At 34.7% G+C, this 27944-nt stretch overlaps 1 protein-coding gene across 3 annotated transcripts; it reads left to right on the top strand.

Moving 5' to 3' along the window:
• Window positions 1–673: 673 nt before the first annotated feature.
• Window positions 674–27696, top strand: LOC309489304 (kinesin-like protein KIF2A). 3 transcript variants are annotated; one of them, XM_082157981.1, is made up of 21 exons: window positions 674–856; window positions 1965–2059; window positions 6778–6906; window positions 7422–7476; window positions 9122–9232; window positions 10418–10518; window positions 11795–11890; window positions 12022–12076; window positions 12170–12332; window positions 14197–14287; window positions 14399–14462; window positions 14528–14619; window positions 14708–14850; window positions 14931–15135; window positions 16564–16674; window positions 16779–16846; window positions 18238–18321; window positions 21791–21926; window positions 23546–23647; window positions 24872–25007; window positions 26549–27696. In XM_082157981.1, exons 1-21 carry the CDS (start codon window positions 796–798, stop codon window positions 26632–26634), a joined length of 2184 nt encoding a protein of 727 aa, XP_082014107.1. In that variant the 5' UTR covers window positions 674–795; the 3' UTR covers window positions 26635–27696. The 3 variants fall into 3 exon arrangements, with proteins under 3 accessions (XP_082014107.1, XP_082014106.1, XP_082014108.1); XM_082157980.1 differs by having other exon boundaries at window positions 18238–18351; XM_082157982.1 differs by lacking the exon at window positions 18238–18321.
• The last annotated feature ends 248 nt before the right edge of the window (window positions 27697–27944 follow it).

Genomic DNA, 27944 nt, shown 5'->3' with positions numbered 1-27944 from the left:
AGTAGAAGCAATTCAGGTAGGAGTGTTTGAACATTGTATGTCAAGATAATTAAATAATCAAAGCTAATGAGGAAGAATGTTCGTTTTTTATTTATTTATATGTTAACCCTTTGGTTAACAAATTTGACGCATTTTTTTTATTTGTTATTATTATTTTTAATTTTAGCACTTGCTGTGTGAAAAAAAAGAAAAGAAAATAATAATGGACATGATTCGAAAAGGTTAAATTGTCCTGAAATGGAGACAAATTTCATCTATTGGAAAATCTTACTGAAAGCAAATTTTTTGAGAAATCAACACAGCTTATTTGGATTTATGGCTTTGATTTTCTCACAGTTTTAGAGTAAAATGTGTTTTGAAAAATATCTATTTCATATATATATTCATTCATTCATATAATAAATAGATTATACCAACTGCATAAATTAAGTAGCTACTATAAAATCCCCTAAAAATACGAAATATTAAATAAAATACATTATCGAACTAAAATATAGTAGCATTTTATTGAAATAAAAAACAAATCGGTTATTTTTGCTTAAGAAAAAAGAAAAAGCAACAACATAAAAAAAAAACACAACAACTGCTGGACAGATTGTGTCTGCAACTAAACAAAAGAGGTTGATGTGACATTCTCTGATGGGTGTGTGTGCGCTCTGCGCATGCGCGCTCATCCGTCTCTCTCTCTCTCTCTCTCTCTCTCTGCTGACCTCCTCCCGGTTTTTGCAGCTGAACAACTTCTCCATTGAAACCCGCTCAAATATAGCCATACAGATCCTGGCACACACATGAGGCATGGCAGCTCTCTTCGGGAAGATCCAGATCGGCATTTATGTGGAGATCAAGCGCAGTGATGGTGAGTCACACCCAGCAGCCGCTCGTTTATCAGGCTGAGGTGCAGTTTGTCGGCGCATCATCTTTGTTTAACCCGGTAAACCCGTTTAACACAAGACAGCTTGTGCAAACGACGGGAGAGGATCGATATAGGCCTATGAATTCATATCCAATACATTTCCGTCCTTGGCACGCCGTTGTATTGCATGTTTTTGGGGTGCATGCTCCTGCTAACCCGTTAGCGAATTTACTAATTCTACTATGGCGGAGGCTTGACTCATGATTATTAATGAAGTCCTCCTGACGTTGCTTGGTAACCGTTTTGGAGCGTGTAGACGCAGAATCTACTTAAGCCACAACGTCAACATAACGATTCGCTGGCTGACAGGCGCTTACTTGCTAATGTGTGCCGTTCAGCCAATCAGATAAGCGCACTGGGTAAACGTCACGTTACGTAATTAATATTCATAAGCCAAGCCTTCGCCATAGTACGTTCGTAAATTCGCAGTCTCTTAGCATCCTCCCTGAGGAAGACGCCCAGAGACATCGCCTGCAAAACTCGTTTTTGTACTGCTGTTTTAGTTTATTATTATTATTATTATTTAGTTTATTGTCATTCCTGCAGTGTACAAGTGCAGCCAATTTGTCCTCTTTAATGTACATGAAATAAAGCATTAACCTTTGGCCTAAACGTTATGGCTTGTTAGTAGTCCATCCATAGTAAAGTTGTGTGGAAAGCAAGTGTGAACCCTACAATTTGGTTGTTAGTTAAGGTTATTCTACAACTTTTATCTTCCTGAAGTCTATTTATTCAGTAGTTTTTCAAGTAATCATGTATAATGTGCAATCAGTTGGTCATTATCACAAAGCAAACTGACTATACTTTTATTCCTTTCATAACTTGTGCCAATCTCTCTCTCTCTCTCTCTCTCTCTCTCTCTCTCTCTCTCTCTCTCTCTCTATATATATATATATATATATATATAAATATATAGTGTGTGTGTGTCATATATTTACAAACTTTTATGTAATGCAATTAATCATGAATAATTGGTTTGACCACTAGTTTGTAGTGTTATCACCAGGCTGCAGATCTTTGCAGTAAACCATTGTTTTGTTATCTATTTCAGGCAGAATACACCAGGCCATGGTTACGTCACTGAATGAAGACAATGAGAGTGTGACGGTGGAGTGGATTGAAAACGGAGACACAAAAGGCAAAGAGGTGAATTTCTGATATTCATATTTAATATGTCCATCATGTTGGCATAATGCACTAAAGACAAACGCTTGTATGATTCCAGCAGAGTCACCTTCATGAGCCTTATGTTTTTAAAATGTCTGTAGTTATTATAGGCACACAGATATAATTTTGATGTGTCAGGATCAATTAAAGCAGCTTTTGTATCTCTGCCTTAAATAGCTTTCAGGTTTATCATGTGCATTCATTTGTGCATAAAATACAAAGACCGAGCTTTCATCCTTCACATGTTGCTCTTTCATAACTCAGGAGAATTAATAGAGGTTAAAGCCTGGTTTCACAGACAGGGCTTAGTTTAAACCAGGATTAGGCCTTAGTTCAATTAGGACATTTAAGTTGCTTTTATAAACATGCCTTAGAAAAAAACATTAGTGTGCATCTTTAGACAAAACAATGGCACTGACATATTTTAAGATATATCAGTGCAAGTTGCTTTCAGTTAAAACAGCTCAAACATGCATTTTAGTCTGGGACTAGACTTCATCTGAAACTGAAACAAAATGATCTCTCTTTAAAATCGGGAGAAATTTGTGTTTCTAACTCATTTTTAGCATGTCTGGATGAGGTTAAGAGCTGGATGGCTCGCGATTTGGTTCAGTTAAACCACGGAAAAATTATTATGGAAGATTATGATCTTCGTGCCGGTCAGAAGATGCTTAGGTATTGTTACTTGTTTAGGTCTATGGTCAGTCTATTGTCATGACCAAATAAGAAAAATAGGAATTGTGTTTGAATTAGAACTGAAATTCGACAAGCAGATCAACGCTGTGGTTAAGAGTTGTTTTTTCCCAGATCAGGTCTACTGCTAAAAAAAAACCCATTCTGTCGATAAAAGATTTAGAGAAGGTCATCAATGCCATTTATTTGGTCTTGTTTGGATTTCTGTTAAGTTCTGTATGTGGGGTCCTATCTAAAGGTCGACCAATAGTGGATTTTAACGATAACGGTAACTAGGTAGGACCAGGCTGGCTGATAACTGATTAATCAACCATGATTCGTTTTTTAAAATAGATACTGAACTTTGTTATAAAAATATAAAAACAGTACTGAACCATGAAACTTTATTTGCTTCTATTTTAGAACACTTGGTTATCTAATCAAAATAACAACATTTGTATTACAGTGACGATAAAAAAAGAACTGAAATCGAATGCATTTCTGATTTGTTTATTTTTCTGTCGGCCACATGAAGATACAGTTTGCTTTCTCATATCTCTAGCTTTGGTTTAAATATGCAACTTCGCTGCATAACGAACGCATAAAGGGGACCAGCTGGATATAAACTAATGCAAATGGATGGTAACAATTGTGACATTAAACATTTGGGACGGACTTTTTAACCGCTTGAGGTACTACTAATGTTAGCGTCCTCTCAGCCTGGACGGCAAACATCATGCTCTTATTCACTAATGCAGTATCTAGTCACCAAACTCACTACTTTTTTAATGAAATGAAAATATGTAGGATAGTGTACTGTCCTCTGTTACATACCGCTTCATTGTCTGTTTATGCGCATCTGAAATGTCCCGCACTGTGCAGTGCGTAGCCTCACGTGTCAAAACAAACTCCACAAGGCGTCAGTGATATTTTTTATTTCGCCTCTAGAGTCCGCTCTCGTACTGTACAGCAGCTCCAGCAACCCAGAAAAAATATCTGTATGGATTTTTGATGATTGCTGGACCAATTTCTGTTATCTGCAAAAATCCATACCGATATTTTTCTGATAAATACCGATAAATCAGTCGACATCTAGTCCTGGTAGACCATTATTTCATGCTTCCAGTTAGTTCAAAACATGGTGGCCAGGCTTGCTTGTGATTGCTACAAAGAGTGATCATATCTCTCCTATTTTGTCCTCGCTCAGGTCACTGCCAATCGACAGCAGGATCAAATATAAGGTCCTGCTATATGTTTTTAAAGCAGTGCATGGAATGGCTCCTGCTTATGTGTCTGAGCTTATTACTTTTCGCCAAACATCTAGGTCTTTAGATCAACTAACAAGTTGCTTCTTACTATCCCTCAAACTCATCTAAAACTTAAAGGAGATCAGGCCTTTGCTGTTGCGGGTTCGAAGCTTTGGAATGGTCTGCCGTATAGAGCGGTCACATCCATAAACACATTTAAAGCTGGTGTTGAAAACTACTTCTTGTCATTAGCATTTAAGGAGTTTGGCTAGTATGGGAATGTTTTTGTTGATCCCCTTTTTAGGTTATCTTGTTTTATGGTAATGTATGTACAGTATTTGAATGTTGATTGTAGGCTACAGCACTTTGGTCTGCATGTTAGGGATGGCTCGATACCACAATTTTGGTTTCGGTACAGTACCACAATCTAATTTTGGCGCGGGTATAGACCTTATTCAGAGCAGCGCCATGACAGATATGAAAGTGAGGCTGTGAGGGATAGACTTGCCGTGTTTCCAATGGCATCCGCTGTAAAAAGCTGTATAAAGCTCCTAGATTACTTACAATTTTCCACAGCTTATATTGACGGGAGTTTTTTCAGTCAACTGAAATTTCTTGGAAAGATATTTTTCCAGTGTTTCATGTGCAGAACAATCCCAAAACACATTAAATAGCAGTACAGCCCATTGAAGAGATGCATGTCTGTCCCTCACAGACTCTCTTTCATTCCCATTAAAAATCAAAGATGGCGCTGCTGTGAATAAGGTAAATTAGGCTAAACATAATTTTACTAATTCTCGCAGGTTTTGCGTTTATAAAGCGGGAAATTTCCGCAAATGTTTATTAGCAAATTAATCAACACAAATTATCACATCAAAATCAGTAATTTGACAACTTTCTTGTGAGAAGTAATGTCAGCAATAGTCTACTTCGTCTCCCTCATAAGTCCTCGCGCCTGCACTATAAACGAGCCGCGCGCTGCGATTTAACACTTTGGCTTGTTTCGGGATAGCTGACGGGAATCACTTGCCCACGTCTTTTTAAACCTTGCCAATTTGAACATCCAAAAGGTTTTATATCATTCAGGTAGCCTACGTTGGAGCTCTTTTAGAGACGGGTTTCTTTCATACCAACAGTGTGTGCGCCAAGCCGCCAGAAAAGAGCTCGCGCATCCCAAATTGAGTTGTTTTTCCTCAAACAGTCAAATAACGTTACACACAACATTGTCATTATGTCATTGGTGAGTATTCACATAAACACAGTCGGTGATGTCTTACGTGAATGTAAATAGTGTAATACCATCGCATGTATCGGTTCTGTGACCGTGTCTGTGTCGCTGCTGTCTGTCTCTAAATAACTTTTGTAACTTTATTTATAAGGATTTAACCGTGTAATGTATTAACAGTGTTACTATCCAGTGTTGTTTTACATTTGATTACATTATTCTGTTAGACCTAACGTTACCTAAACTTAAGTGCAAATACTGGTTTTGATGTGTCAAACGCGCGCTGTAACATTGTGTTATTTAAAACGATATGATCTTATGTATGTGCGTTGATCAGTGTTAAAAGAAAAAAAATGTCTAAATTAGATCGTTGGAATGATTCACTCACCTGTCGATCTCTTAATGTATTGTAGTCAGGATGGGCAAGTGACAGATGCTTGGCAAGATTTGATGGTTCTTCATCAATTTTATAATAGCAAAGTAATTCCAAATTTCACTTCTACTGCCCTCTTTATTATTTAGTTCAGGGTGTGTTGAGTGAGATTCAACTGCTTTATCCATTTTGTTCCTCTAGTATGTTGTCACATTTGCCGGTTTCACGTCTGTTTGGGTACAGCAGCAGTAGTAACGTTAGGCTACAGATATTAGCAAAATCATGATATCGTACCATCTGAAATAAAATACATACTGGTATTTTCCCAGTACTGGTATACTGAGCAACCCTACTGCATGTGCTGCTGTAAAGTGCTTTATAAATAAAATGAATGAATCAAAATGTTTCATGTAACTCAACTTGATCTCAGATGTTTCTCCAATCAATCCTCATGAGAAATAGAGCTATAAAAATGAATCTAGATAGCGGCTCAGATCATTTGGTCCTAAAGTAATTGAATGAAAAATATTTGAGTTCATGTTGAGATCTCTGACTCTTGATTGCAGGTAAATCTGAGCGCACTTCTCTTCTGAAGCTCGTCTCTGTTAAACTCTTGTGCTGAGTTGAAAATCCTAATTTGGTGTAAAACGCACCTCAGTTTTTGAGTGAACATCAAAAAACTCAAGCTTATTCACCTTAAAATAAAAACTGAGGGGATTTTGATCTTTCAGTTCCAAAAAGAATGTCAAAAACCTGTGCTAATTGAAAGAAAACAAGTTGATGAAAAGATTGAATCCAATATTTGGCAATAACATTGCTTGTTTTGTTGTTTTTTTGCCTGGGAACACCAGTAACGAGGTTGAACACCCCACCAAAAGTAAAAAAATTATCTTTCTTTTTTTTATGTTATATTCTGTGTGAGCAAATTTAGTTAGTTTTAGTCCTATGCAATTACAGAAAATCCTCTCCGGTTCAAAATGACCGGTTCATCTAATTGCTGTCCAGGAGAAACTGTTGTGAAACTGAAATGACAAAATCTCATTTGTAATTCTTCTGTCCTGTGGGATGATTATATTTAGCAGCTTTTACAACTGTGGAAAGTCCTACAGTATGTGCTCATGTGCTGTGAGTAAAGTGCTTTTAAAACTGGCTGTCTCATGCTCTCGTTCCCTGTGAACAGATCGATCTGGAAAGCATATTTGCACTAAATCCAGATATTGCACCTGAAGAGGAAATCCTACAAAGTCCTGAAACCCCTCCGCCACCCGTGTCGAGTGCCGTCAAAATCAACAAGATCCCCCAAAACAAGGTTGGTGTCCATTTCGCTGCACCATAATAGTCGTAACCAAGAAGAGAAATGAGTACAGCGGTGGACAGACGACTGTAGCGCACTCAGTCTGGCTTTTATAACATCTCAAATGGATTTCCAGACAGGAGTCATGGTCATAAAACACTGTTTTCAGTTTTTACGTTCAAATCAATGCAGGCTGGGTAAATTCCCGTCGTTAAACATAAAAAAAATCACTAAAATAACTTGCATTGTGTCATCCTACATTGGGAGGTCACCCATAAGCTCTTGTGCATGAATCATTTAATGATATATGCATGAATAATTATAGGAAGATGTAACCAGTTGTAATTTGTAATTGTTAGTAAAGTACTTTTTTCCATTTAATAGACTGTGACGGTAGTCTAGAAAACTGTCGACTCAAAGCTATAATGTGGCATAAATTCACTGTGAATGATTTTATTGTCTATGATCTTTCCTAGATTGCAGACTGGACTTTTCAAAACATGATTATTTTCTTGATTCATCTTTTGTAGAATCGCCGAACTGCAGCGCCACCAAAAAATGAAACTCCTGCGAGGGATAATCGAGGTATGATGTACAAGTTATTAAAAATGTTTTTTTACCATAAACTAGCACTGTTACAATTTTAGTCTCAAATTCTATTCATTTTAGCAGATATTGATTTCAACAGTGTGTGTTTTAACATTTTGAAATTGTTGCATGTGATTATAAAACACTTTGATGCTTTAAATCATTGTTACTTTAGTATTATTTATACCAGGGGTTTTCAAACTTTTTGTGTGTGTGGACCACTATTTGTAATCAAGAATTTTTGCGGACCACCTCATAATACACATAATAAAATATGTCTACACACAGTCCTACCTGAATTAATCCGCACCTCTAAATAGGCTTACTAGCACTAAAACTATAACTGGTCATCACATCAGTACAACAGGCTTGTTAAAAGAAAGTTTACTGCACACAACGGCTGCCACATATTTAATTTATTTATTTACTCAAGCGCCTGAGGGCATAATCAGGTTAATTTGAACAAAAGGCTTATTTCCATAGCAATGGAGTATGAAATCTATAATTTACAGTAATAAGAACACTTGGATATAGTCAACATTTCAAAACCTTTGGTGATTTTAGGGGATTATTAATCTTGAGAGTTTTACAAGTCCTCAAAAAGTAGGCTTGAGTTTGTCCACTTAACAGCACATCCGCAAAACATTTCAGAAACGCGAGATCAAGAAACTAACTGGAAATTAAAATACTAACAGGCCTTATTCATTCCATTTATAAACATTTCGTTTCATATAAACTGCCTATAAAAGGCTATGTGTGTGATGTGATAATGAGAACATATTTGCCTCTGCCCTTTTCTCTTCTGAGAACCTGTTGCTATCCACCGATCCATGTTGTGGTTCTAACGGCACTGAACTGGAACGTCACGGCCGAGCGCCACTAGCCTATTTTAGTAACCACACAATAACTTGACAATTTAATAACATTTTTATATCATTATAGACCTACATATTCTTTTTACTTCTTATTTTTTTATGGGAATTTCCTGGTAAAATTAAGGTAAAAAAAGATTATTTTATATTTTATTTTGCCTTTCCACGGACCACCTGCAGTACCCTCACGGACCACAGTTTGGGAATGGCCGATTTATACAATGTAGCATCTGATACAATTTTGAATTAGCTTTTATTTATAATATATATTTGTTTTCTTTTTAATTTTAGATAAAATTGTGCTTTATTAGTATCTATTAATTTTTTTTATATTTCTGTTTAGCTTTAATTTATCTTCATTTTAATTAAATTTTTTGTGTAATTTTAGTATTTTATTTCAGTTAGCTGCCAATCCAACATTTCAAATTTTCATTTGAAGTTTAAGTTTTTCATCTAATATTTAGAAAAGTATTTTTAATAACAGACAAATATATATAATTGTGCTTACAAGTTTTTCTCTTAATGGATGAGTTAAAGTGTATAATAAAGGTAAAGCATTCAAATCCTTGACATCTTTGATGTCAAAAAAGAGTTTTCATTTGTACCACTTCTTTATCACAACATCATTCCCAAATTTCTATTTGTGTTATTTCAGAGTTTTGAATGTGTAACGTGTAAATCAGTGCTAAAGAAGAGTCATAATGTGTGCATGTGAGTCTAAACGGTCTGGTCTTTTCGTGGTCTTTGATGATGTGATCTCCATTATTCAGTCTCTGTAGGTACGACTCGAGCACGGCCGAGTCAACAGACCGAACCTCCTCCACCAGCTCCCGCTCCGCCTCCACCGATACAACACCAAACCCTCCAGCAGCAGCAGAACGGTACCACACAACCACATCACACAGAAATGAAGACTTTTACTCAGCAAGGATGCATTTAATTGATCAAAAGTGACAGTAAAGACATTTATAATGTTACAAAAGATTTCGGTTTTTCGATAAATGCTGTTCTTTTGAAGTTTATATTCATTAAAGAATCCTTAATGTATCAGTTTTCACAAACATATTAAGCAGCACAACATGGATGATAATCAGAAATTTTTCTTGAGCAGAAAATCCATCATATTAGAATGATTTCCAAAGGATCATGTGACACTGAAGACTGGAGTAATGATGCTGAAAATTCAGCTTTGATCACAGGAATAAATATCTAGTTCGGTCATGAAACTCACTGATTGGCCGCCGATGATCCTGCAGCCAATGAGATTGCTTGCTTAGCATTTAAATAGTCTGGTTCATTGTTTGTTGTAGTAAGCTGGTCCTCTGAAACCCTCCACCTCCCCAGCTCCACCTGCCCAGATCTGCTGTGGGATTTATATATCTATTTATGCAGAAGCATCATATCTCACATGCTCACGTGTATCTGTTAGCAGTAGTAAGTCCATACTTGCTCTGTAGCGGCAATAATCAACAGCAGTGTAGCAGATCTAGTCCACCAAGACCAAATACATTGCCATATTCAATAACATGCTAAAACTATTCCGAGAGTTGTCATGATTGAAATGACATTAATATTATTTAATATTATATTATTTTAAATTGCAATAATATTTCTATTTTTACTGTTTTTGATCAAATGCAGCCTTGGTGAGCAGAAGAGACTTCTTTCAAAAGCACCGACCCCAACCCTTTGAACAGTAGTGTTATTATTGTTGAGATGTTTTATGAATACCTGGGTGTGTAATCTCTGATCTGTGAGTGTATGAAGAGACTCCAGCAGTGATGGAGGAGCTGAAGGGCTCTCAGCCACCGTCACAAACGACTGTTGTCTGCCGTCACACTAAAACAAAAGCAGCATTTAGAGTTGTTGTCTCAGAGATGACCCCTCATGATGCCATTGTTGAGGGATTCACTCAAACACATTTAACACAAGCGAATGCACACTGACTTATTATGTCAAATAAAATGCTTATTAAAATGAGCGAATCAGGTTTAGCTGACTAATATTGTAACTGTTTGTTAAACTTTGATGTCTGTTTGCATTGAGTTTTTTCTGTGTGTGTTCAGCTCGCAGGAAGTCCAATTGTGTGAAGGAAGTAGAGAAACTTCAGGAGAAGCGGGAGAGGAGACGATTGCAGCAGCAGGAGCTGAGAGAGAAAAGAGCGCAGGTGACAAACACACTGGCGTACCGTTTCTGTGTACTCACAAGGTTTGATAAGCTTAATGTGGAACATTATATTTATTTTAATATGTTGTGATATGTTTTATTGCCTTATGCATATTATGATAACATTGTATTATTATATGTTTAGAAACAAGTGTTATGTTGCTTATTGCATATTATAATATTATTTATTATTTACTATGAATTTTGTTGGCTTGACAAATTGCTTATGTTACTTTTTTATATTGCTTTATTATAGTTAATTAAGACTAAAACCATTATATATATATATATATACTATATATATACACTACCGGTCAAAAGTTTTAGATCGGTAAGATTTTTTATGTTTTTAAAAGAAGTATCTTCTGCTCACCAAGGCTGCATTTATTGGATTAAAAATACAAACAAAAACAGTCATATTGTGAAATATTATTACAATTTAAAACAGCTGTTTTCTATGTGAATATACAGTAAAGTGTAATTTATTCCTGTGATCAAAGCTGAATTTTCAGCATCATTACTCCAGTCTTCAGTGTCACATGATCCTTCAGAAATCATTCTAATATGAAGATTTGATGCTCAAGAAACATTTATGATTATTATCATGTTGAAAACAGTTTTTTAAATGTTTATTTCATGATGCTCTGATGAATAGAAAGTTCAAAAGAACAGCATTTATCTGAAATCTAAAGCTTTTGTAACATTAAACACTACCGTTCAAAAGTTTGGGGTCAGTAAGAATTTTAATTTAATTTTTTGGGGAAATAAATAAAATAAATCAATACTTTTATTCATCAAGGATGAGTTCAAGAGTTACAGTAAAGACATTTATAATGTTAGAAAATATTCTATTTGAAATAAATGCTGTTCTTTTGAACTTTCTATTCATCAAAGAATTTAGAAAAAAAAAATTACACAACTGTTTACAACATTGAAAATAATAATAAATGTTTTTTTTAGCATAAAATCAGCATATTAAAATTATTTCTGAAGGATCATGTGACACTGAAGACTGGAGTAATGATGCTGAACATTCAGCTTTGATCACAGGAATATATTACATTTTAAAATATATTAAATATTTAAAAAAAAAATATTTTAAAAAAAGTATATATTTTTTTACTTGTACTAAAATAACTAAAACTGAAATAGAATAAAAATGATATATATACAAACAGAAAAAAAAAATGTCTCGACTGTTGACATGACTTAACATCTCAAGAAAGTGAATATGTTCTAACTCTTACAATATTAACTGAGAGTCTTTTATTACACAGGATGTCGAGGCAATAACCCCTAATTATGAAATAATGTGCATGATCCGAGACTTCAGAGCGAGTTTGGACTACAGGCCGCTGACCACTGAAGATCTGGTGAATAACTACATCATTACCAGTTACCACTCATCTCAGTTATTATGTCATTTAATTTCCACATGATTTATCAACAGTATTACATGGTATTATATAGTATGTATGTATTAATAATATGTATATTTTCTCAGATTGAGGACCACAGGATATGCGTGTGTGTGCGGACACGTCCACTGAACAAGAAAGGTGATGATGAACTCTTTTTTTATTCCACCACACATTCATGCTGTGAGTGTCTAGTGCTGTTTACGATACGCCGCATCATCTGTTCACTTTCAGAGCTGACCATGAAGGATCTAGACGTCATCACCATTCCCAGTAAAGACGTGGTCATGGTCCACGAGCCCAAGCAGAAAGTGGATTTAACCAGATACCTGGAGAACCAGACGTTTCGATTCGATTACGCTTTCGACGACACTTCGACAAACGAAATGGTTTACAGGTCAGATATTTATTAGTTTACAGAGAAAGAGTGAAACTAAAAATCAAAGACAGAGAGAGAAGAATTTGTTTTATTCAGTCTCACGCTGTACAAAATAACAAATGAAGAGTTCAGATGCAAAAGCTTCTAAGTGCCATCTGACATTTTCTTCTAGAATGATCATTTTGATCAAGCTCGTATATTTAAGTTCAGTAATTTCACTTAAATGACAATTAATAGGTAATTTTTATTGCCATTTAAGTGAAATTACTGAACTTAACCTTGTGCATCAATTAAAAAAAGTTACACATAGCTACATAGAGGACAGAAATGTCCGTCATAAAAAATTGAAGCTTGGGAGCACAGACTTAAGTTTGGTATCATTTTAAAGAAGACCCTTGGCAGATTATTGCCGAAGTAAAATAAATAAATAAGTAAATCCAAAAAAAAGTTATATAGGTTTAAGGTAATGAAAAAAATGTATGAACATTATTTTATATAAAATATATATTTTATGAAACAAGTTGAACTCTAAAACGGCTAGAAAATCAAAGCCATAAATCTAAATAAGTTGTGTTCCAAATTTGAGTTTGATATCTCAAAAAATGAGCTTTCGTAAGATTTTGTTTGGGTGCAGTACCAGACTTTCCCCATTGGATGCCAGCAAAACTCCACTGGTGCACACAGTGATTGGATTTGGTATTTGCAGTTGAGTTTTTCTCTCTCAATATTACAAACACACACATGCACACAAACACACTTTTTTTTTTATAACACACATACCAACCACACTCAGACATCCATACCAACACACCCACACAATTATCGTTGCATAATTTATCCAATTGGCTCTATAATATGCCAAAGCAGAAAACAGGAATAATGCGAGTATTTGCTTTATAGGCCAAACCTGAAAAAATGGCACCATCTGATTAAAAAATAGTAAAAATTTACATTTTGAAGCCATGCCAACAGAATGAAAGCCTCTTAAAAAAGATTGCTTCATTTTATAGTTAAACGGCCTTGGGATTAAAAAATGCAGTTTTAATGGGTTTCAATGGGGACATTTTTGTCCAAAAGGTGCTGAGAGGAACTATTTTGTGTACCTAGTGCAAAATATATTTTTTTAAAGGAAATGGCAGTGAAATAGTAAAATTCCAATAAAAATACAATTTTATGCAGTGAGCATTAACACAGGCAAAGTGATAAAAAAAAACAACAACCTGCAAATGACAAAAATGTCCATAAGGATGCACAAGGGTTAAATATACAAGCTTGATAAAAATTATCATTCTAGAAGAAAATTTCAGATGGCACTTAGAATGAACTCTATATCTGAACTCTTAAAATATTAAAGTATATATAAATATATAAAAATATTATTTGTTCAGTCTAGCACTGTACAATGTAACAATAGAAATATCTAGTAAAATGTATACATAAAATAAAATATTAAAGCGTATGTAAGTGTTCAAGTATATATATTAAAATATATGTGTATAAGTATACAGTATATATATAAAAAAAATATATATATAAAAAATATAATTTCAGTTTTGCACTGTACAAAGTTACATCATAACAAAAAATCAGGCAGTGACTGACAGCGCTCTGAACCAATGGCCAAAAGCGCTCTGATCCAAACGTCACAAACCACATTCGACAACCTATAAAATCTAAATAATCTTTAAAGTCATTTTATGGATAAAGGTGTAAAATTATAAACATGTTGAAAAACAAAACTCTATTTGAAGTTTTGTCATCTTAAATTCCAATGCAGTGAAACTGTGAAATAAAATCTGAGCCATTTAAGTAAAATTTCATAATAATTTCATATTCTATCATGTTCTAATATTGAATGAGATCTCTGGTTTATGTGCTTCAGATTTACCGCCCGGCCGCTGGTGGAGACCATATTTGAGAGGGGAATGGCGACCTGTTTTGCCTACGGTCAGACGGGCAGTGGGAAAACTCACGTAAGTTTCTGACCGTGAACAAAACCAGATGACATCATATTACAGGAAAAGATCCTCCCAGGGGATCGTTCCATTTGCCATTTGTCATAATCGATTTTCCCTTCATTCCAGACCATGGGAGGAGATTTTTCCGGGAAGAACCAGGACTGCTCTAAGGGGATCTACGCACTCGCTGGTATGTGTCAGACCTGATGTGATTCCATGTCAATATTGAGTTATCAATATTTTCTGTTCTTTCAGCACGGGATGTTTTTCTAATGTTAAAAAAACCAAATTACAAGAAGTTGGATCTTCAGGTGTTCGCGACGTTCTTTGAAATCTACAGCGGGAAGGCAAGTTCTCTATAGCTCATGAATAATGAATGAGCTCATTTAATATTCATAAAGTGCATCAAGTCTTACATTTTAAACGGCCGTGCAGGTGTTTGACCTTCTGAACAGGAAGGCGAAGCTGCGTGTTCTTGAAGACGGTAAGCAGCAGGTTCAGGTGGTCGGACTGCAGGAGCGAGATGTCAAATGCACCGAGGACGTGCTAAAACTGATTGAGATGGGCAACAGCTGCAGGTGCGACCAATCAGAAAACTTCTTTCCACCAGATGTTGTTTTTAACACTTGTAGTAATTTTTGTATGTGTTTTTCCTCAGGACGTCTGGACAGACCTCGGCTAACGCTCATTCGTCCCGCAGTCACGCCGTGTTTCAGATTATTCTCCGCAGGAGGGGCAAAATGCACGGAAAATTCTCTCTTATCGACCTGGCGGGAAACGAGCGAGGGGCGGACACGTCGAGCGCCGACCGACAGACCCGTCTCGAGGGCGCGGAGATCAACAAGAGTCTCCTGGCGCTGAAGGTTTGTGCTTCAAATCGTCACACACCGGCTCCAGAACTACTTAATCTGACCTTGTTTTGTCCCTAAAAAGATATTTATAAAAGCAAAGACGAGAGAGAGAAACAAATATAAAAATATTTTATGAAATATTTAAAAACATATAAAAAATATGAGAAATTCAAAAAAAATTATTTGTATAGTCTAGCACTGTACTAAGTAACAAATATAGACATATTTTGATGAAAATATAAAAAATAGATAAAAAATATAATTTGTTCAGTCTTGCACTGTACAAACTAACAATTTTAAAAAATGTTTTATGAAAATATATATTAGAAATATTAGAAAAATTGTTCCACACTGTACAGAGTAACAAATGTAGAAATGTTTTTATAAAAAAAAAAAAAATTAAAATGTATATAAATATATATAAAATATCCACAATATACAAAAAATATATAATTTGTTCAGTCTTGCACTGTACAAAGTAACAATTATAAAAAATATTTTATGAAAATATATATTAGAAATATTAGAAAAATCAACTTTATTCCACACTGTACAGAGTAACAAATATAGAAATATTTTGATGAAAATATAAAAAATAGATAAAAATAAAATTTGTTCAGTCTTGCACTGTACAAAGTAACAATTCTAAAAAATGTTTAATGAAAATATATATTAGAAATATTAGAAAAATTGTTCCACACTGTACAGAGTAACAAATGTAGAAATGTTTTTATAAAAAAAAAAAAATTTTAATGTATTATGTATATAAATGTATATAAATATATATAAAATATCCACAATATATAAAAAATATATAATTTGTTCAGTCTTGCACTGTACAAAGTAACAATTATAAAAAATATTTTATGAAAATATATATTAGAAATATTAGAAAAATCAACTTTATTCCACACTGTACAAAGTAACAAATGTAGAAATGTTTTTATAAAAATAAAAATATTAAAATGTATATAAATATATATAAAATATCCACAATATATAAAAAATATATAATTTGTTCAGTGGCATACTGTCCAAAAAGTAACCAATATAGAAATATTTGTATGAAAATATAAAATATTAAAAAAGAAATATGATGAATGCAATCATATACTGTACAAAGTAGCATCTATAGAAATATATTTTTTATAAATATTTAAAGTATATAAAAATATAATTTGTTAAGTCTCACACTTCACAAAGTAGCAAATAAAAAAATATTAAATATATAATTTATAAAAAATATCAACTGTAATTCACAACTTCTGTAATGCGACCATTCTAAATAAAACTTCAGCAGGAAATAATGATATGCATGTGGATTTGATTTGTTCTTGAAAGTAGACTGTGTTATTTTTTGGTTCATATTTATTTATGATGAGTTATAAGTTCATTAGTGTGATGGTGGTGTCCTGGTCCACTTGTGTTTGTGTGCGACAGGAATGCATCAGAGCTTTAGGGCGAAACAAACCACACACTCCGTTTAGAGCCAGTAAACTCACACAGGTGTTAAGAGATTCCTTCATCGGAGAGAACTCCAGAACATGTATGGTAAGAACACTGTGCGGATGTTTCTAGATCAATCATATAATCATTTTTAACATGTAGTATAATTTGTGTATTAATGATTTTAAAAATGTTTGTGGTTGCAATAGATCGCTACAATCTCTCCTGGAATGGCATCATGTGAAAACACATTAAACACTCTGAGATACGCCAACAGGTACGTGAGAGAAGCTTCCACTGACACAGAACCCTTCACTCTGTCCAGGGAATGTTGCTTAACCCGGTTTATTCCAAGGTCTCTAATGCAAATAACCTGACAGTCAAATCTGGGGCTGTTAATGGATACACAAATCACAGAGAATTCCAAGATTATGGACATATTTGACCCTTTATGTCTTTATATACAAGAATTTCAATATTAATATAATGTTTATGAATACATGTATATTAAAAACAGTATCATAAAAACACTGTACAAAGTAGCAAATATAGAAATATATTTTTATAAATATTTAAAGTATATAAAAATATAAATTGTTAAGTCTCACACTGACTTCACAAAGTAGCAAATATAGAAATATATAATATTATTTATATTCAATATTGTATTTATTATACATGTATTAATACACATTATATTAATATTCAATTTCTTTATTTTATTTATATATATAAAAAATCTAAAATAATATATAGAATTCATTATATTGTATTTAAGCATTTATATACTACTTTTATTTATTTAATTTATATTGTTTATATGCATATATTTAACAAGAATATAAAAATGGAATTCAAGGGTTTAAAGAAATGTAGTATGTAGAAATATTTAACATTAAATTATATTCATATAATACATTCTATAAAATGTTTATGTACATATTCATACATTTATATTATGTTCATATTATTCAAATTCTTTATATAAAACAAAACCATTTATAAAAAAAATATTCGATTTGATTTATAATCAAATATATGAATTATTTATCTTTTTACATGGCATATTTATGTTTTTAATGTTTGGTAGACAACTATTAACCAATGGCATTTTATGTATATACATATTTTTTCATAAGAATTCATAAATATAATTTTATTTAATTGTAATGTTGTAAAAACAATAGAATACTTATATTATATAATGATTTAAAGAAACATTGTTTTTATTATATTAAATATGTATTAATAAACAATATTAATATTCAAATTATTTTTATTTTATTTGTTAATGTTTGTAAAATTCGATGTATTTTTATCATAATATTGTATTTATGTATACAGTATGTGTATATATATATATATATTAATTAATTCTAAACATTCTATAAATAATAAATATTTATGTTTTTACATTATATTCATGTTATTACAATTATTTATATAAAACAAATCATTTGTAATTTTTTTTAAATGATTTAGAATAATTTTTTGAATCATTATCTATTTACATAGTAAACTATTAAGCCGTGGCATTCACTGCGAGAGTGCATTTGACGGCGAACTGTTTTCCACTGGTTATGAATCAGGAATGTTTGTGTTGGAAGGGTTCGTGACTGTAATTCCCGTCTCTCTCTGTCTCACTGCCGTCTGTCATCCCGTCTTCAGAGTGAAGGAGTTTGGGATCAGCCCTTCCGACATTCCCTTCTCCCAGGGGGGGGGCGGTCGCTCCGAACTCTCTCCTACCTATGAGTACGATGACTTTGCTTCCTCACCCAGCAGGTCTCACCCTTTTCCAGTTTCAAGCCTGTCTCTTTTCAGACAGAGCCTCCATCAGAGTCCTGTGTTTCTAACGCTTCACTTTCAGTTCAGAGAATGCGTCTACATGTGCGTCTTTTTTTTTGGTCGGCTGTTATTTTGTACCTTGTTTTTTGAGTTCGTCTGTCGCACATTTCAGGCATGTTTCTGTATGTTCTGTTGCGTTTTACAGCCGCACTAACATTGGTTTGTGTTTGCTTGTGCCTTATAGAGCGGATGGAGTCCATCATTATCATTCTGCATGATCACATGTCTGTAACATAAACCATTTCCATTGGTTTATTGCGTCATGATGTGAATACCTCATGCTTTTTATATCGTCGTTGTCGGGCGGAAACCTCATATTACCAAAACCACTACTTTTCCATATATGATCAGACACGTGCATGTGTCATTATATTTTTAACTTTTTGCCGAAATCAAGCTCAATGGCCAGAGAATGTCAGATGTGTGTTTGTAATGCATTGCATTACGTTTTCATCAGCTTACAGGTTATAAAGTTTGCTGTAGCTGTGTGGACGCTTGGTTTCTTTTTCTTTCTGTAATTTGGCCAAAATCTCATGTTATTAATAGGGCTGGGAATCGCAAAAAAAAATTTAACAAATTAATTGCACAATTTGCTGTAATTAATTGCAATTAATTGCATTTCCCCCAAGCTTGTAATTTAAACTTAGAATCACCTAATTAAATGAAACAACACAGGAAAAAAAAGGAACAGACAATAGCCCTATATTAAAATAATATTAAACATCAATATATCAATGTATTATTCTTTTTCAATAATCAATCAACATAATTTTTTTTTTTTTACTAATTATCAAAATAAAATATAGTCCTACAAAGCTATTATTACCAGAGCATGTGATCAGAGCAGGTCATTTTACCATTGTTGCCCATCATGACTATACCAGCTCAGCAAACAGAAGTATACTACTGAGAAATTTCACGTTATTTGAGCGGACTTTGCTTTTCCAGTGCGTGATCGGTACATGATTGGAGCGTTTGGGCCGTTAACGACAGAGCAGAACATTGAGCAGAGAGCGCAGCGCGCCGACACACACACACACACACACACGGAACGGAGAGTGCGGCGGCGCACACACAGAGAGGGAAAGACCCGCTCATGAAAGCTGCGCGAGAATGAAGCCTGATCGCCGAACACGGAGGGGCGGGACGGCATATTTTCGGGCTTTTCAATAGCAGCCGCAACAGGAAATCATTAAAATGAGGCAAAAAAAAAAAAGTGCTGCGTTAATTGTGTTTTTTTTTTTTTACGCGTTAAACATCTTAAATTAATCGCAAAGATTAACGCGTTAATTCCCCCAGCCCTAGTTATTAATGATGAAGTGCTACACAGATTATTGAAGATAGTACTGGCTACGACTCTATGACAAATGCTAGACTAAAGGCCCTTTCACACCGGACGCATAACGAAAAAGCGAAACGAAAAAGCGAATAGTTCGCGTCAAAACCATTCACAACAGCCGCGATGCGAATTTGCGACGTCTGTGACGTTCAGAGCTTTAACATTCCAAAACTTTCGCGCCGACGGCTGAGAAAACATGGACACTTCATCATCATCATCCAGTGAAGACGAGCTTTTCATTTTCTTTAAAAGACAGAAAAGAAGGTTTTGGGTGCACCCAATCTTACAGAACAGAGAGTCTGAAGGGGAGTATGCTAATGTCCACTTTAAGCAGCCCTGAATAGTCTCACTACATTTTGTTACATGTTCAAAGTAAACACGGCCTCTGTCTCTATCTTTGACGATAATGGGCCAGTTGTTCAAAAAGTTTAATCTGGATCAGAATGATCTGGATTTGGAAATCCCATGTTTTGCTCTCCAGGATCAAGTAATCCATCATACTTTTGTGCCGATTTTTCAAAGCAAAATTGGATTGGATGATCTGGATGTAAATTTTTTCCGATTACCAAATCTGGATTACTGGTGATCTACGGAACCCCCAAAGGGACATGGTCATGTAAAAAATATGAGATAGGGAAAAAAAAATATTTCAATGCTTTTGCGTTCTCATTTTTTTCTTTTTCTCAAAAGTTTCGTATAGCGTTCAACAAAAAAACTTTGTGTTCGCTTGCAAAGATCTTTTGACTGGTTCATCTCTTATGATTGTGCCAATGTAGTTTAGAAACAGTGATAAAACACTTTGAATTAAATATAATATTTTTGTTTGATTTTTACAGCTGTTTGGGGATTATTTAATGGCGCCTCAAAATCTCTTTTTTACAGTAGGCTACCGAAAGGCTTAGTATGTAGCCTAATGTCTACTTCTAATGTATTACTTTAACAGTTAAGCTAATCAAAAGCAAAATAAAAATATGAGTGTGTGTGTATGTTACATGATACAAATGTTGTATTTTTGACCAATTTTAAAGTTTTACTACATTTTCTTCCTGGAATCCACCTTGAAATCCTATATTGGGATCAGGATAATCCTGTTTTTTTGGATCAAAGTTATCCAAATCCTACTGACAAGTTTTGAACAACACAAACTGAAGGTTTGATCCAGATTAAAACTAGGATTGGATTCCATGATCTAATCTGATTTCAGATTCCTTCTTTCCCTTTTGAACAACCCATTTTCAAGATTTGATCCAATCCGATAACCAAAATCCGATCATCTTACCTTTGAACAACTGGCCCAAAAGTGTTAGCTTTCTATCCCAAATGTAGTTTAGCCTGCTAGCCTACACAGCACAGGACTATACAACGACTAAAACTATCACACAACACACTCACAGTCGTGATAACCGAGTTGGTTGGCAATGCTACGCCACACATTGTCTTTCAAATCGTTGTCCTTGTAGTATGTGATTGGCTGAAGCCTTTTCTGTCGCCGCAAAAGTAAAAAAAAAAAATCGTCATTGAAGTGAAAAAAAAAGTAGTTTTTTCGCCGCAGCACATTCGCGTTCGGTGTGGAAGCACTCATTACACACACAGCTGATCACAAAATAAAACCATTGCGCGAATTATTTGTGCGTCAAAATCACGTCCAGTGTGAAAGGACACTCTTCTCCACTCCTTAAATACATAAAACATTAGCCTATTTTTATTCATATAGTGTTTCTTGAGTAAAGAAAACACAGCACTTACTCAAATAACCAGTTCTTTATTTACTATTGCATTGCAAACAAGCAGAGACGCGCCAAACTGTGTGCGGCTCTCGATAGAGCCAGGTGGAGTTACGGGGTTTAATCACAAGCTCTTTTTAATATTTTCATTGGTTATATGTATTTACAAAACCCACAGACTGATGTAAAGGTTGACTAATAGTAATGATTCATGAGAAAAATTCAAAACGATAAAATCTGGAGATATGAGGTTTCTGGCCGACACGCGGATGCGCTGATTGCCTTGAGTTGAGACGTGTGTGTGTGACGGCAGGGTGAAGGAGCTGAGCATCGACCCGAGCGCAGTGCTGGAGGGACGCTCCGTCAACCAGCTGGACGTGTTGGAGGCGCAGTGGGGAGTGGGCAGCTCTCCTCAGAGAGACGATCTCAAGCTGCTCTGTGAACAGAACGTAAGAGCGCTTCGACACACTCTTCAGTAGGGCTGCACAATATAGCGAAATATCGCAAATGTATATATCGCGATATCAATATCGCAACGGCTTGCAATAACTGGGTCATGAACAAAAGACGAAGAGAAAATCACTCGCTGCTCTTGGCTGAACAACTTTTAATAAGAATCAGGATATATTTAATTCATACAGTGAAAACGAATCAGTGTTTTATTTTTACATTTGATTATTCAGTTTCTGTTGTTAAATAAACCTAATGTAGGATAACCTGAAACCCTGAACCCCGTGGTTTACACTGATGTTAAAATAACTCTTCTTATACTACAGTAAAACACTGATGTTCACTTCCAGAAGCTGTTGGGATGTTTTCTTGTCACAAAAAGAATGTGAAACACGTACGTAGGTTATATAATTTTTAGGGCTGTCAATCGATTCAAAATTTTAATCACGATTAATCGCATGATTGTCATGAGTTAACTCGCGATTAATCGCACATTTTTTTTATTTGTTCTAAATGTACCTTAAATTAATACTTTTCAAGTTTGTAATACTCTAATCAACGTGGGCATGGATAAATATAGATGCTTTATGCAAATGTATGTTTATTATTGAAACCATAGTCAATATAGAGCATAAGGACGAGACATGTTTCAAAGGTCGTAGATGTTTTTCAAAGAACTTGTTCATGTCTATTAGACACAAAAAAAAAAAAAAAAAAAAAGCCAGGTTACCATTACTTCTCTTTCTTTGCACTGAGCAATTTACTAACACAAACATGTTTAGATTTTGCATGACAGGGCAGCTCTTCTGAAAATGCTAAATGTACATTTATTATTTATTATTACATTGTAGTTTGTCTCTCTCTGTGTACATTTATTATTTATTATTACATTGTAGTTTGTCTCTCTCTGTGCCCATTTTGATGAAGCTAAATTCTCAATAAAACTGTTTTCATTGGTATATTTTACTGTTTCTGTTGTCAAACAACGGAATGAATTTGAAATGGTGACGCGACCCATTAAGACATAACCAGCTCTCCCTTCCAAGGTGTTAAGTTAATCTGCACAACAATCCTGATAATCGAGCCGTCGTCTGGTGAAATCAAATTAACATAAGATAAAGACAATATCTGTGCTCTGATTTCGGCTATACTTGTAAAATTAGAGAAGCAACATAATATCTGTGCTTAACTGAATTAAAGCGCTGCTCCTCCGAGAGAGAGAGAGAGAGAGAGAGAGAGAGATTCTCAGAAACGAAATAAGGTTTGGTCTGCAATGTCGCTAAGTTGGCAACACTGTGTATCTCCATTTCTCCAACTAGAGTTGGGCCACGGGTCAAACAGAAAATACGCACTGCGTTAATCGCGCATTAAAAAAATTAGTGCCGTTAATATGATTTTGCGTTAACGCGCTAACTTTGACAACCCTAATAATTTTAAATATATTTTAAAGATAATTTAAGTGTATTTTACACACTTTAAGCATTATCGTATCGCATATCGAATATCACATTATTTAATGAGTTATCGCATATCGCACTTTTCTTCAGTATCGTGCAGCCCTAGTTTTCAGCCTGTATGAGAGTGTGACGTGTACTGATGTGATGCGTGCTGTGCACAGGAAGAGGAAGTGTCCCCTCAGCTCTTCACCTTCCATGAGGTGGTGTCTCAGCTGGTGGAGATGGAGGAGCAGGTTCTGGAGGACCACCGCGCCGTGTTTCAGGTGCGCACACACTACACATCTCATCAAACTCCCTTCAAATGTTGAAATATCCTTCAGTTAAGGTACATTTACCTTTGAGAAAAGCACTCAATGCTTGTTTTCAGAGGAAATATCTCTGATTATACAGTACCGTTCAGATCTTTAAGATCTCTTCTGCTCACCAAAGTTGTATTTATTTCAGTTAAAATACAGTCAAAACAGGAATATTGTGAAATATTGGTGTAGTTTAAAATAACAGGTAGGTAAAACAACATTTCTATCTGAATATATTTTAAAATGAAATTTATTCCTGTGATGCAATGCTGAATGTCTTCAGTGTCTTCACTTCAGTAGTGTATATAAATATACATTCAAACCTACATGTATTCAGACACCTGCAACATTTCTCACATTATCACAGTTTATTCGCTATAGTTTAGAAAATGGTAATAAAATATGACAAGAACTCAGTTGATATTTCACTGGTTTTGTCCATCCTTCTGTTAGACTGTCTCACAAATGAATTATGTTGAATATCTGTCAGCTGTTAAATTTAAAGGTGCAATGCGCAACATTTCATGTTAAAAATACCCGTTTTTCTAACCCATACATTCTTAAACAATTGCCTGATGGGCTGAATGAGCCCTTCTCTGATCACTGCGATTGCCTCTATAATCCTGTACAGTAAAATAAATAAGAGGGATTCGGGACGGAATTTGAGACTGGGTGTGACGTCATGCGCGTTCACGCTCACCTGGCTATGTCTGGTTGCAGTTTCGCTTGTCGCCAGAGGGGGCATAGTTCTGCAAAAACTCAGAGACTTGCGCATTGCACCTTTAACTACACAATTAGATAATACCAGTTTAGCTCAACCAATTACAAAGTAATGCTTCATTTTGTTCAGTCTGTGTGTAAAAAGGTTGAATTAGCAATTAAAGAAAAAAACATTAAGCAAAACATAGTCAGGTCAAAGTGTCTGAATCATTTTTGGTCCCATATTTTTATAAATTATACTGGAAGTAAATGAAGAATTTTTGGGTGTAATGTTATAGTTTACTTTATTTTTCTATCCTCATCTACATAAATGAACTATAGTGTCCTGCACCCACTAGTAAAATTTAAAGTATAAAATTAAAATAGTAACATTATATCTGGTGTCTGAATAATGTTTGGTGTGACTGTACATTGATATTTTTCTTAAAGGACTTGTATTATGTATTTGTGATGGATTGTTGTGTGTTGTAGGAGTCCATACGCTGGCTCGAGGATGAGAAGGTTCTTCTGGAGATGACGGAGGAAGTCGATTATGATGTGGAATCCTTCGCCACTCAGCTCGAACAAATTCTGGATCAGAAGATCGACGTGTTAACAGAGCTCAGAGGTCAGTGGTCACAGAGGGCGTCCTCCCTAATCCAGCATTAGAAGACTGGAATAGGAGTCTTTTAAATGGGATCATATTAATAAGATAAGACACAAATTAAAGTACACTAAATCAAAATAATAAATTAAATTATTTTTGGAGCATACATTTATTTTGCATTGGGATTTTGTATGAAAATTAATTAACATTTTCTCCTTAAAGGGACATTGTGTAGGAATTTCTCCCATCTAGTGGTGAAATTGTATTTTGCATTCAAACGAATAATGCTCTCCAGCGCCTCACTTTTTCAAATGCGCGTTGCATCTACGGTAGCCGTTATGTACCTAAAAGCTATGACAGAATGTCTTATAATAGCACTTCGAGTTTTTCTTTGGGTGAACATGTTTGTTATTTAAAACAAACTGAAACTTGAAACAACGAAAAAAAGAATGTTACAGTATGAACTACTGACTGTCAAAAACATTAACTATGGTAATTAGTAGTAATGCCTTCTTTACTCGTTATATTTTTTGAAGTATGTGCATTGTTAGATATCATCATCATCAGAGCCTTCTCTAACGTTACTTTACTCAATAGCTGCTATTCATCAAAGAGCCTGTTTAACTTTTAACTATAAATGTTCGACTGTCTATATAATAAAGTACACAACCAAGCAATGAAAAAAAAGCTTGTAATTAAGACTGTAACATTGACTTACCTGTCGAGAAGAAAGCAGGCAACTTCAGGGTCTCTTTTGAAAGCTTTCTCCTGCATTAGCTATCCTGACAGTAACCCTTGTTTTTGTAATCTCCGGTCACGTTTCCTTTTACGATCTATTTTGGACTTTTTCGACGACGAGGACTCCTTATCCTGTGACTCATATGTATGTATGAATGAACGGTGAATAAATAACCGTGCAGTGCAGCCTTTTAAACTTGCCGCGGCAGTGACAAGCGCCTCTCACTTCTCTGCTCCTCCGCTTCTGCTGGCTTCAGTCACGTGACGCTGGCTCTGAACGAAACGCGGTGTGGAAACGCGTTGGCCTTCTATTGTTAATTAAAATTGTTTTAAATATATGAAGTAATGTCAAAATGCAAAAAAACATTAAATAAAAAAATTATATATATATATATATGATACATTATATTAACATTTAAATTCTTTAATTTATATTAATTCATCAAACCATATCAATATAACCATATCAATTTATATTGTATATGTATATACTCTTTTACATTTTTTAATTAAAAAAATGATATTGTTTATATGCATATTTTTGCACTAATGTAAAAGGTTTAATAATAAATATTAATATGAATATTTTAAATATCGTATAGTACAGTTTCTGGTGACTTTGGGCTGAAATTGAGCTGCACATTTTCTTGAGGTCACTTTCCCTTTTTTTTTGGGCTGTTTTGTCAGCGATTGACTCCCAGCTTACACAGCAGTGACAACATATTACTCCAGTGTCCTTCACAAATCTGCTGTCCTTCATGTCGGATGAAATGCTTTGTCAACTTAAATCACAAACAGTAAAACTATGTTTCCTTTGGTCTCAGATAAAGTGAAGTCTTTCCGCTCTGCTCTTCAAGAGGAGGAACAGGCCAGTAAGCAGATCAACCCCAAACGTCCTCGAGCGCTGTAGCCCCTCACCTCCGCAGTCTCGAACATCTGTGACCTGTACGTGACGTGACCGCGCTTTCATCCCAGAAAAGCACATTTTAACTCTAGAAATCATTTCAGTTCTTACTAAAATGAATGATGGTAGAGTTTAAGGCCATGAGAGGGTGTATGTGAGATTCTCTGAGCTAATGCATGAACAAACCAGCTCTGCGTCTGTGTCAAAGCCTGTAAATATTTCACGGAGTCATTCATGCTTTTCAGATGTACTGTATATACTATCCGCTACTTGCATATCAGTTTGCCAGTTAAAGAAATACAAGTATGCCGTCCCAATGGAAAAGAGAATATGGTCTTGAGATTAGGGATGCACTGATATAGAACATTTGACTGATGATTTTTACGGCTGCGAACCAATATGTCATGTTTTATAAATGAAAGCTGTCAGTTATGAAACACAAACATGAACATTTATTGAAATTAGGCATATACATGTGGGAAAGATTGAATACTGTGTAGTAAAATTGCTTAAAAATACAGATAATTGTACAATAACATATCGGCCGGTAATTGATATGGTCTCTGATATATTGTGCATCCCTAGTCACAGTAGAAGTTGCATGACTGCAATATGGATGATCTCTATTGAGACCTACAGGAACTGATTCATTTAATAAAACTTTTTTTTTTGATGGCCAGTAAGAACCTTTACTGTAACAAAAAAACAAATGCAGGCCTTATTGCACCAAACCTTTTCAGTGAAACATTTCTAGATGAGCAACTATACATGTATTAGCTAATTCAGCTCAGATAAACAGTCCAGAGAAGTTCGACTTTTCTGATAATATGAAGGGATTTTGTTACCAGTGTTTTGTTTACATTTTAAGAAATATGTGGAAGTAGTCATACAGTTCAGGCTACTGTCTCATTTTTTAATAATGCTATTAAGCATCAGTGTTCTTCCCCATCAATGCTTTTGTTCCCGTCTCATTTTTAACTGTTGTTTGTGTTCAGGGGAATCTGGATCTGATTCTGGACTCAGTGTTTCGATGTATCGCATTGCTAAAATAAAAGATCCATCAGATGACGACAGATTTCTGGCATATCATTGTTCACTACACATTCTGTTTTCCTTGCATTAATCTGCAAAGCACTCAAATTATAACACATGTTAGGGAAATTAAAGTGAAATGATCAGGCTGATGGGATTGTGGAAAGTTTGAAATATCTGGGAACATGTTTGGATACGAGGTTGAGTTTCGGTGAGTATTCAAGCATTCTGTGCGACTACAAATTTAACAATATCTTTAATTCTTTCCCTGCCAGCGTTTTTTT

The sequence above is a fragment of the Leuciscus leuciscus genome (genome assembly GCF_965113295.1).
Source record: "Leuciscus leuciscus genome assembly, chromosome: 24".
Classification (NCBI taxonomy): Eukaryota; Metazoa; Chordata; class Actinopteri; order Cypriniformes; family Leuciscidae; genus Leuciscus; species Leuciscus leuciscus.
Note: the sequence above shows the minus strand (reverse complement) of the source record. Positions and strands in the feature narration are given on the sequence as shown.

Excerpts from the sequence above, each read along its gene's own strand:
- LOC309489304 (XM_082157980.1), top strand. The coding sequence starts at position 796 with ATGGCAGCTCTCTTCGGGAAGATCCAGATCGGCATTTATGTGGAGATC. Across the intron at positions 9,233-10,417 it reads CCTCCAGCAGCAGCAGAACG|CTCGCAGGAAGTCCAATTGT; the intron begins GTACCACACAAC and ends GTGTGTGTTCAG. Across the intron at positions 10,519-11,794 it reads TGAGAGAGAAAAGAGCGCAG|GATGTCGAGGCAATAACCCC; the intron begins GTGACAAACACA and ends TTTATTACACAG.